The sequence below is a fragment of the Rhynchophorus ferrugineus genome, unplaced genomic scaffold (genome assembly GCF_030347505.1).
Source record: "Rhynchophorus ferrugineus isolate W39M unplaced genomic scaffold, kcgeb_rfMv2 rfM9, whole genome shotgun sequence".
Classification (NCBI taxonomy): Eukaryota; Metazoa; Arthropoda; class Insecta; order Coleoptera; family Curculionidae; genus Rhynchophorus; species Rhynchophorus ferrugineus.
Window position 1 is genome coordinate 39,256,190 of NW_027472588.1, and position 12,931 is coordinate 39,269,120.

The 12,931-nt window shown below is 30.3% G+C and overlaps 1 protein-coding gene across 1 annotated transcript in view; it reads left to right on the top strand.

Moving 5' to 3' along the window:
* LOC143202950 (ras-like GTP-binding protein RhoL) overlaps positions 1 to 12,342 on the top strand; it is a 35,858-nt gene extending 23,516 nt beyond the window's left edge. The window contains exons 2-5 of the mRNA XM_076414976.1: positions 2,418 to 2,534; positions 5,851 to 5,965; positions 6,020 to 6,140; positions 10,692 to 12,342. Coding sequence (XP_076271091.1) covers positions 2,425 to 2,534; positions 5,851 to 5,965; positions 6,020 to 6,140; positions 10,692 to 10,900 — 555 coding nt within the window. The 5' untranslated portion in view covers positions 2,418 to 2,424 and the 3' untranslated portion in view covers positions 10,901 to 12,342. The remainder of the gene's footprint in view (positions 1 to 2,417; positions 2,535 to 5,850; positions 5,966 to 6,019; positions 6,141 to 10,691) is intronic.
* Positions 12,343 to 12,931: the final 589 nt, after the last annotated feature.

The following is a 12,931-nucleotide window of genomic DNA, read 5'->3' on the forward strand; positions in this document are numbered from 1 at the left end:
CTACTTCTAGCCTTTCTTAGAAAAAATATTGAAAAATATCGGCTAAAAAAATATCGATATATCGGCCCAAAATATCCATATTTTTCTCAGAAAATATCAATATATCGATATTTTTTCTGCATCCCTACTGTGACTAATTAATAAACTATCTGCAATTATTATTTGTAATGACACTACTTCTAGCCTTTCTTAGAAAAAATATTGAAAAATATCGGCTAAAAAAATATCGATATATCGGCCCAAAATATCCATATTTTTCTCAGAAAATATCGATATATCGATATTTTTTCTGCATCCCTACTGTGACTAATTAATAAACTATCTACAATTATTATTTGTGATGATACTACTTCTAGCCTTTCTTAGAAAAAATATTGAAAAATATCGGCTAAAAAAATATCGATATATCGGCCCAAAATATTCATATTTTTCTCAGAAAATATCGATATATCGATATTTTTTCTGCATCCCTACTGTGACTAATCCATAAACTATCTGCAATTATTATTTGTAATAACACTACTTCTAGCCTTTCTTAGAAAAAATATCGGCAAACGAAATATCAATATATCGGCCCAAAATATCTAGTCTTTCTTAGAAAAAATATTGAAAAATATCGGCTAAAAAAATGTCGATATATGGGCCCAAAATATCCAAAAAAATTTTCAGAAAATATCGATATATTGATATTTTTTCTGCATCCCTACTGTGACTAATTAATTAACTATCTGCAATTATTATTTGTAATAACTTTTCTTTCTTGTCTTTCTTAGAAAAAATATTGAAAAATATCGGCTAAAAAAATATCGATATATCGGCCAAAAATATCGATGTTTTTTTCAGAAAATATAGATATATCGATATTTTTTCTGCATCCCTACTGTGACTAATTCATAAACTATCTACAATTATTATTTGTAATGACACTACTTCTAGCCTTTCTTAGAAAAAATATTGAAAAATATCGGCTAAAAAAATATCGATATATCGGCCCAAAATATCCATTTTTTTCTCAGAAAATATCGATATATCGATATTTTTTCTGCATCCCTACTGTGACTAATTAATAAACTATCTGCAATTATTATTTGTAATGACACTACTTCTAGCCTTTCTTAGAAAAAATATTGAAAAATATCGGCTAAAAAAATATCGATATATCGGCCCAAAATATCCATATTTTTCTCAGAAAATATCGATATATCGATATTTTTTCTGCATCCCTACTGTGACTAATTAATAAACTATCTACAATTATTATTTGTAATGACACTACTTCTAGCCTTTCTTAGAAAAAATATTGAAAAATATCGGCTAAAAAAATATCGATATATCGGCCCAAAATATTCATATTTTTCTCAGAAAATATCGATATATCGATATTTTTTCTGCATCCCTACTGTGACTAATCCATAAACTATCTGCAATTATTATTTGTAATAACACTACTTCTAGCCTTTCTTAGAAAAAATATCGGCAAACGAAATATCAATATATCGGCCCAAAATATCTAGTCTTTCTTAGAAAAAATATTGAAAAATATCGGCTAAAAAAATGTCGATATATGGGCCCAAAATATCCAAAAAAATTTTCAGAAAATATCGATATATTGATATTTTTTCTGCATCCCTACTGTGACTAATTAATTAACTATCTGCAATTATTATTTGTAATAACTTTTCTTTCTTGTCTTTCTTAGAAAAAATATTGAAAAATATCGGCTAAAAAAATATCGATATATCGGCCAAAAATATCGATATTTTTTTCAGAAAATATAGATATATCGATATTTTTTCTGCATCCCTACTGTGACTAATTAATAAACTATCTGCAATTATTATTTGTAATGACACTACTTCTAGCCTTTCTTAGAAAAAATATTGAAAAATATCGGCTAAAAAAATATCGATATATCGGCCCAAAATATCCATATTTTTCTCAGAAAATATCGATATATCGATATTTTTTCTGCATCCCTACTGTGACTAATTAATAAACTATCTGCAATTATTATTTGTAATGACACTACTTCTAGCCTTTCTTAGAAAAAATATTGAAAAATATCGGCTAAAAAAATATCGATATATCGGCCCAAAATATCCATATTTTTCTCAGAAAATATCGATATATCGATATTTTTTCTGCATCCCTACTGTGACTAATTAATAAACTATCTGCAATTATTATTTGTAATGACACTACTTCTAGCCTTTCTTAGAAAAAATATTGAAAAATATCGGCTAAAAAAATATCGATATATCGGCCCAAAATATCCATATTTTTTTCAGAAAATATATCGATATTTTTTCTGCATCCCTACTGTGACTAATTAAAAAACTATCTGCAATTACTATTTGAAATAACACTATTTCTAGCCTTTATTCACTATATTAAAAATGTGTCTCTTTTTGTTATAGGTTAAAAATGACTAGCAATATTAAAATCACTGCCGTCGGAGATGGTATAGTTGGAAAAACTTGCTTGCTTAGTACATACGTCAACAAGGAATTTCCCAAAGAATACGTACCTACAGTGTAAGTATGTCAAATCTTATAAATTAAGTAATATAATCACCAATTCACCAAGAGAACCACACAATCATTCCGGCGCCGATCTAACATTTCAGTACCACTTTGATAGAACGAAGATTATCTTTTGTCTCAATATAGGCCAGTCAGCAGTTGCTGTCCTCTCAGTTGACGATTGTTTTGATTCAGGTGTGAAGTGATGGATCCATGTTTTATCCATTGTCACATATCGACGCAAAAACTCCAATTTGTTACGTTTAAACATGGCCAAACGCTGTTCAGAACCATCAACACGTTCTTGTTTTTGAACCGAGCTTTCTCATGATCAAATGCTCTTGCAATATTAACTCACGCATATTTCACTTTTCGATCATTTAAAATGATTTTGTGGATTTTTTTTTATGTTTTCTGGTGTTACCACCTTATTTGAACGTCCACTGCGTTCTGCATCATCGGTGTATCTTCGACCACGTTTGAAGCCCGCAATAACTCACAAACATATGAATAGAATATCATGAAATTTCAACAGATTTCTTTTGAAGGTTAGTACTAACTAAAAAATAGGCGAGTGCAATAAAACGAGCGCCATCTATGTGTTTGGTCGTGGACTGTTTAGCCCATGTGTTATGTTAAACCACCAATAATAACACAGCAATTTAATTATTATTGCTAGCAGAGCAAAATCTAAATATTCTAGATTTTTACCGCCATTAGAAAAGGTAGACACTATAGTTTATTATTTTCTATGGTTTATTCTATGCAATATAGTGCGCCCCGTAATTGGACGCATGCGCCAAATCTCTAATTATTCGCCAAATAATGTATGCCATATTTTGTTAGATCTGATGACGATATTATTCCTGCCAGATGAAATCCATTCCAATGCTCTTTCGAACATTTTGAATTTTAATCGTTGAAATTTTGATCTATTGGATCAGATATAAAAAGTTTCGCTTTTTTCGCACCAGAGGACGCGAGAGCGAAATACATCTCTGAACTTACCCATAAATATTTGGCAACCAAACAATGTCGATCCGTTGTGACACTGAAACCATAAAGTAATATATTCTATGAGTGAAACTATTGATGACAGTGGGAATGACACTTTATATGGAAAAATAAAATTGTAGTTTTTACTATTCTTTTGCTATTATTCCATATTTTTTTACGATATAAACCTTCCCTGGTCTTCTACAAATATTCGAAAATTAAAATTAGCCAAATTGGTTCTTATTTCTTATGATAAATATTATTTACATGACATATAGGATAACATTTCAGTTAGTTCTTGTTTCATCGCCCGTAAAAAATATTTTATTATAAATCCTAATAATAAATTCGATTTGCATCGGATAGACCAATACATTTTAATACTTTTTATTTCAATATTTGTACGATAAAAAATATACTAATTAAGTAATAACCATTTAAAACGGAGACGTTAACACTAGTAGTATATTAACTTTTTTTTCTATTAAATAAACCGCAAACTTTTAATGAGAATTGTGCCGTGATACTCGACACTAACAAATATATTTCGTCGTAAATACAGCCGCACCTATTTCCTCTTTCGTTGTGTTTGTTCCGCTTATTTCATTAAATTTGCGTATGCTACTGGTTAAAATGATTTAAAATATTAATTTACATAATTATCTAGGATGATATAAAACAGTAATTCCCAGCTAACCAATTATTGTCTTTAATAAAAAAGGAAAATGCAGTTTACACGGTCTTACAGCAGCCAAAAGCTAATAATTCAAGGCAATAAGCAACCTGCTTTCTAAAATTGATTCTAATTCTCGAAGTATTCAATAAATTCGTTATTTTATTATCTTTGAACACTGACGGCTATTTATTGATATAAAATTTTAAATTTTGAATAGGAATTTTGGCCAAACCCATGTGGCAGTCCTATTTTGTCAAAAAAAAAAACTGAAGAATTAATGTATAGTCTATTCAAAGTTTTTTTGTACATACGTCATCAAGATATTTAATTTATTACCTGCCGAAATTTATAAATTCGTCTCAGAATCAGACAATATTTTCCTTCTCATTTTATTCTAGTTAAAAAGAGACACAATGCCTTCTGATTAGTTCGAAAACGTAAACGAATGAGCCTGTAAATGTATGCAAAAATTTTTGAAAACAATAGTGATAAGAGGTTATAACTCTAACCTATAAACCTTTATGGCTGTATAATTAACTGGAATTTTTAGATATAATATGATGTTAAAATAAATTATTATTGATAACATATTTAATGAATTATTTTATTTATATTATAATTTTGTTGTATGTCAAAGCCCAACTGAACTAAAACTCAGAGTTGATGCGACAACATTGCGACGTTTTGGCAAAATAATGACGCCATAACCTGTTGCCAAGCCAAGTTTTTGCTCGACTGTATATTTTCTCTTCAAAAAGCAACATTTTATGAACACGCGAAATTTCTTTTTATCCATTTTTTTCACAATAACAAAAGTTGTTTCACTCAAAATGCTATAATTCACAATCTAATGATCCGACAGCTGTCAAATTTATACACGCATCTTTTGAGGGTTATGGCTAACTAAAAAACGTATGGACTTAATTATAGCAGCGTCATCTAGTAGCGTCAGGCTGGGGACTTTTCAATTGACCTGTTATGTATTTATTTATATAATTGTGGCCTATTGAATAAAGTGGTAATATGAAGGTACTACAAACACAAATAATATTGTTCAAATTCTAAACATTGACACACATTTCGGCGTTTATTCGTTAGGTGTAACATTTTGCGTCGGTCTACGCTAAACATAATATTTTTTATTAATCACTCTGAACTATGACACTAATATTGATATATGCATATTTAATACATCTTAAGAAACAGTATTAGATATCCAGTTACAATTTACCTTTCTTATCATTGCGTGAGGTTTGAAAATTATCCCATTCCGGTAATTTTGTTATATATATTATAATTTTTATTAATATTTCAATTTTTACGACCTCTTCCTGTTCATTTTGTACTAGTAATACCTGTATATCATGTACTAACAGATACGTACTGGAATAAATATATAATCATAAGTCAATTTAGTTTCTATATGATTTTTTCATTTTCTCTATTAGCGATAAAAACAGTAACATAACATTTAACAATATAACTAATGTAAGGACGAATTTGTGTAATAACGCTATTACGAAACCTTCTAGAATGTAATGTGATTCACTAACTGCATATATTTGGTTTGTCATTGGTTTTATTTTCATTTATTTCCTCATATGTGGTATTTTTATAGTGACTAATAAGATTGTTTAATATCTCTTATCGTTACAGATTCGAACATTATGGTCAGAAAATTACGGTTGATGGTATCTCACATAACATGACCCTATGGGACACTGCCGGACAAGAAGACTACGAGAGACTGAGACCTCTTTCATATCCTGGAGTATGTTATCTCTTGTATTCTCGCGGTTATTTTACTAATTGAATTTTGTTTCAGACCAACTGCTTCCTGGTTTGTTTCTCGGTAGACAAAAATCTTGCAGCCTACGACAATGTGTCCTTGAAATGGGTGCCCGAAGTCAAACATTTCTGTCCGCATACTCCAATAGTATTAGTAGGTTGGTATTACCATTATTTTTTAAAATTTATTAATATAAGGTGTACTGGAAAGTGTTTTTCGAAAATATACTAAATTTTCAAGAAAATGCCATAAAGTATTTAATTAAAATATTAGTACAATACATCTTGCCCATCTTTTACGCAATTTATGGATGCCATTGAAACCGGCTATGTGCTGCTCTGGAAGTCCGTGTTCCATTGATGCGAAAAGTTAATGGTCGGACGGGGCAAGGTCTGGAAAGTTCGACGGGTGCCACCAAACACAGAGCATTGTCTTGGGACCAAAACGATTTGGCGTTGGAGTCGATCGGCAGGCTTCACTAGGTGTTAAATATTATTTTTTGCGTTTAGGATTTTCAAAATGGATTCACTTTTCGTCACTATTCGGTGCAGAAATGACTTCCGATCATACCTTTTCCGCTAATCATTTCTTGGACCACATCTAACGCTTCTGCCAATTGTTTTTGAGTTTAAGTTTGGTCTTCATGTAATAAATCTTCCAATTCTCAAACTTACCAGAATGTTCTTTTTGTTGTACATCGAAATCACCACTTTTGTATTTTCGAAGCCAGGCCTCACATGTTTTTAAAGTTACAGCATACTCACCAGCAAGCGATGACGGGCTTTTTTTTGATATAATAAGAAAAGTAAAAGCACGTTTTCAGACACGGAACTTGATATTTTCAAATAGTTATAATATCTATGATGGTGTTACTTTCGCAAAATATAACATGTATAGATTTGAAGCTTGTTGTCAATTTAATAAATTAACATATGAGTCAAGGAATATCATTGCTTACTTAACAGGTCAATTGAAAAGTCCGCGGCCTGATCCATAGATGGCACTACTATAATTAAACCCATATGTTTTTTAGTTAGCTCTAACTGTCAAAAGATGCGTGTTTGTGAATTATAGCATTTTGAGTGAAGCAACTTTTATTATTATAAAAAAAATAATAAAAAGGAATTTCGCGTGTTGTTAAAATATTGCTTTTTGAAGGGAAAAAATACAGTTGAAGCAAAAACTTGGCTTGTTGTCGAGTTTCCGGACACTGTCCCAGGAAAATCAACCATCAAGGATTGGTATGCTAAGTTTAGACGTGGTGAAATGAGCACCGAAGACGGTAAACGCAGTGGATGTCCAAAAGAGGTTGTTACTAAAACTAAAAACTACATTAAACGACTAAAACGTTAAAAAAATCCACAAAATGATTTTGAATGACCGTAAATTTAAATTGAATGAAATTGCAGACACTTTAAAGATATCAACTGAACGTGTACATCATATCATTCACGAATATTTGGATATGAGAACGCTCTTTACAAAGTGAGTGCCGCGCGAGCTCACTTTTGACCAAAAACAACGACGAATTGATGATTCGGAGCAGCGTTTGAAGATGATCAAGCGTAATAAACCCGAGTTTTTGCGTTCATATGTAACAATGGATGAAACATGGCTCCATCATTTCACTTCGAAGTCTAATCGACAGTCATCCGAGTGCACTGTACACGATGAAGCCGCCCCAGGACGGGGAAAGACCCAACAGTCGGCTGGCAAGGTTATGGCGTCTGTATTTTGGAATGCGCATGGAATAATTTTCATTGACTACCTAGAACAAGGAAGGACCATCAACAGCGATGGCGTTATTGGACCGTTTGTAGTACGAAATCGCCAAAAAAACGGCCGCATTTGAAAAAAAAATGCTGCTTCACCAAGACAATGCACCGTGTCACAAGTCAGTGAAAACGATGACAATAATCCATGAATTGGGCTTCGAATTGCTTCCTCACCCACCGTATTCTCCAGATCTGGCTCCCAGCGACTACTTCTTGTTCTCAGATATCAAAAGAATGTTCACTGGGAAGAAATTTTCGTCGAATGAAGAGGTGATCGCCGAAACTAAAGCCTATTTTGAAGCAAAGGACAAATCGTACTGCAAAAGTGGTATCGAAAAGTTGGAGGGTCGCTATAATAAGTGCTTGAAGGGAATTATGTTGAATAAAAAAAATAATTTTGCCAAAAAAATGTGTTTTACTATGGTAGGCCGGGGACTTATCAATTGACCTCTTAAGCCTAGTCGCATCTGGTAGAAAAACCGAAATGACTTTCGCTATATATCGCTGATCAAAATACATGCAGGTTCCTAATACCTCCAATTAGGGGTGTTGGATCAAAATATCAATATGTTGGGAAAAATATATCGATATTTTACAAAACTATATAGATATTAAAAAAAAATAAAAATAGTGAAATATTAGCCTCAAAGAATATATATTTTTTCTAAATATTTTAAAGAGTAGTGATATTTTTGATGAACGAAAATTAAGTACCAAAATTCACCAAACGTTTAATATTAAGTACCAATTTTGAAGGTTTATTAAAAATTATATTAATTTTTTTTTGAAAAAATGTCGAAAAACATCGGCTATAAAAATATCGATATATCGGCCATAAATATCGATATTTTCTAAAAAAACAACATCGATATTTTTTCTGCATCCCTACCTCCAGTTGTGTTGCAAAACAAAAAATTGTTGAATTCTTTGTTTGGGTTAAACTATCACCCAAAAATAACTTGTTAGTTTATAGTGTCTTAAATAATTGAAAGTATTTATTACAGATAAAAAAAGTTATTTAAACAAAATTTAAATTCTTTTCTAAGAGTGTCTATCCAAATTCAATGTTCCGAAAGATACCAGACAATCTCGAAAAGAAAACATATAATATCGTTATGAGGGATGTCGGGCGCCGAGAAAAATTTCGATAGTTTTTAAAATATCGATACATCGAGTTCGATTTTTTTTAAATCGATATAACAACTATGAAAATTTTCTATATTTTCAAAAAATATATCGATATTATCAATAAAAAATTAAAATATTAATATGTCAGGTAAAAAACATCAGAAATATCTTTTTTGGGTATATATGTCGATATTTGTTTTAAAGTATCGATAATTGTAACAAATCAGAGGATATATAATTAGGAGTTTTAACCAGTTCAATCTAAATAGTTTTATGTAATCAAGAAATACACTTCAGGTCCTCAAGCTTAAAAAATGTAAAAAATAGAACTGTTTGTGCCAAATATAATTAACTTTACAAACACAGCTTTCATAAACATAAACATGATTCACAGGAATACGGCGAAATATCCAAATATCGTTAAAATTTTTGTTAAGTAAATAGGGGTCTCTGACTGCTATTACGTGCATAACAAGATTTTCTGTAAAATTATTAATATACTTATTGTTTTTAAAAATCTTCTCCTAAATAATTATATAATAAAGCATTAAAAAATATTTTTTCCTAAAAAGCCATATATCAATTAAAAACAAAATAAAAGTTAGGTTAAGAACATTAAATGCAACACTGGATCGTAATCGATAACAAGACTATTAATAAGGAAAATGAGTAACAAAATAACACATTAAAATATATTTGCGTATATCTAGAATATTCGAATTATATATCGACTATCCCCAAAATTACTTTGAGGCCAATATCAACAACATTTTCATCAACAATAACCTAAAATGTCAATGTCAAAAGTTGCCAAACTTAACTCAAAATAAAATCAAACTTGTATCAATAGAGTATGTTTCTCAAATTTACTACTATACATTTCTTTTTCACTAAATAACGTAAAATAATATAAATAAAAACATTTAACTGAAGTTGTTGAAAATGAAAGAAAAATAACGTTGATGTTAATTTCAACGTCAAATGTCAACCAAGGACCATGATATTAATATCGATTAATTATTTTTGTTGTTACTTGTCGACCCTGTTGCCAAATGTCTATAGAATTCTTCAATACATTAGTGATAATAATATTAGAGGTTATAAACTGGCAAACGTAAATCAAAGGTTCAATTAGATGCGGCAACATTGCAAACTTCTGATGTCATATATTTTCATGACATGCATTGGCTGCTTTATCGCATCGACTATATAGTCTATCCAAAGTTGGTGTGAACATACGTCATCTCAATTTATGCCGATAAAACGGTACAATGTTGCCGCATCAACTCTGAGTTTTAGTACATTTTGACTTTGACATATAACAAAATTCTAATCTAAATAAAGTAATGGAACAAAAATGTTATCAAATATAATTTATTTTAACATTATAGTACACCTAAAAGCTACAGTTAATTATACAGCCACAATAGTTTATAGGTTAGAGTTAATACCTTTAATTACTATTATTTTCAAGAATTTTGCATACGTTTGACAACCGGACGACATTGACAGGCTGGTTTGGTTACATGTTCGAACTTATCAGACAGCATTGTGTCTTTTTTTAACTAGAATAAAATAAGAAGGAAAATATTGTCTTATTTTAAAACGAATTTAGAAATTGCGGCAGGCGATACATTAAACATTTTGATGACGTATGTTCACAGCAACTTTGGATGGACAATAGGTCGATTTTTCGCATCGTCTGTATTGTATAAGTTTAATTCGAAACTAATTGGAATGAAACCTAATTGTCTAAATAAATTGCGTTCGAATTTCGATCACTAACATATTTTTTTAAATTTCAGCAACTAAAATAGATTTACGAGATGATCCTAGCATCAAATGCTATACGACTGAAGAAGGTAAACGCCTGAAGAGGAAGGTCAAAGCTCAAAGCTACAAGGAGTGTTCTGCTTTAAACAACGAGGGCCTAGAGGAAATATTTATTGAAGCTATAAGAGTGGTTTTGAAGTACAAAGTTAAGAAGCAGAAAACGGAATGTAGCATTTTGTAAATAATCGTTTCGCGATATTCAAACCAATCGATATTATTGGTTTTTTTTCTTACGTTATGTGATTCTCTAATCGCACTTTCGCAATTTTCTTTTCGCAATCATTTCTACCATGGAGTAATAGAGAGAAAATTCAATAGAGGTCTCTGGAGAAAAGTTCGACCTGTTGCCGTGAAGACATTTGATTGGTTGGTCGATAAAGTTTGCCATAGAGGTGCGGCACGTGACAACCCTGACGTCACGTTTCCAATGAACCAGTGAAATTTAAATAAAAAACAATTTGATTTCTGAAAAAAATTAAGTAATATTCAATGAAAATATAATATGTAAAAATAAACATATCTATAAAATATATACAATCATATGCAAAAAAAACTTGTCATTATTACTAATCTAACATTTTATCTGGAAAATCATTGATCATATATTGTGCAATTAAAAGGTTTTAAATTTACGTTTTTCTACGATATCTGACAAAAAATGTATTATTTTATCGACGTGGCAACATCGCATGATAAAAAAACTTTGTTGGAGTCTGGAGCATGAGATATTGACTTGCCTCTATAAAATAATTCCCTACTTGGCGCTCTACTGAGTTTCACATCTTTTTTTTTAAGTTTTACCAAATAACCTGAAATACATACAACGTAAAATTTTGTTTGTTCGTATAGAAACATCTGAAACTGACGATACAGAATCAAGTTGTAATTAACATACCATAGAAACGAAATGAAGCAATCAAATGCCTTCCCGGCTGTTAACAGACGGATTACAACAAATAATAAGTTCAAAGTAGTGACATCTAGATATTGGACGTCGCGGAACATTTCTCCAAAATGACCCACAAAGTTAAATCTCTATTTTCTCTGTGATTTTTACGTCAACGATATGTATTGTTAAAAGTTTTATTATCCTGTATCACATTATTTAATAATTAACTAGCTCCAACATTTCTCTGACACACTAAAAACATTGGAATTAGTGACAGTGGCACAACGAAGTTACAATGCCTCGTTGATAAATAATTTTTGGTAATTCTTCTATATTGTTATACACACTTTCAGTAGAATATTAATCTGAGTTAGGCTTATTTGGACCAAATTTTTTAAATATTACTTTTATATTGGTATAAAAAGTGATAATAGTCATATAATATTTAACTGCCAACACACATTACACTATGAAACATTATCATTATACAAATTGTCATGGTGAATGAGCAAGCATCAAAAATTTACCAAAGATTGTTATATTTTAAATAATATATGAAAGTTATATTAAAATGTTACATATATATATAAATGATATTTATTTATTGATAGGTATTATATAGCCATAACGATTAATAGTCATGTCAAGTCATGAAACCGTTTGGTGTATTATTTAATAGTATTTGTACATTTGAATTTTATTTGTAGTAATACATAAAATAACAAATATAAAAAGACTTATTTGCTTTATACCAAACCATAGAAATTCAGGTAACCCTTAACCAAAATCGTTGTTCTGATCGATATAACTGTAATCGTGGATCCATAAAGACTTTCCAATTAAATAGCTAACAAAAATAATTTCTGACAAAAAAAAAATGAAATAAAATATAATGAATATACTGAAATATAATCTGTTGGACATATAAATAATTTGGTGAATGGGATGTATATATGGTTGAATAAATATATGTTAGAGTAGTTGCCTGTAAATATAAAATTATATGAACTCTACGGCATATGTTCGTGTTAAAGCTACCCGGGCAGGATGAAGATCCCGTTATCTTCAATCATTCTCTTTTGTGATTTTAACCACGTTGTTCGTAAAATATAAATAGCGAGCGACTCAGTTGAATCTAGTGTTTTGATTGCCCAGCACCTTCACCAAATCGGTTCTAACAAATCATATCCAAAAAAAACATTGATGCATGGCAAATACAATTAAGATTTTTTCTTCCGTCTTTTCCTCTTTTTATATTTATTTAGTAACATTAATTTAATAGGATCTGTTAGAGTTTTATCTTTTTGTTTTCTTATATTAGAA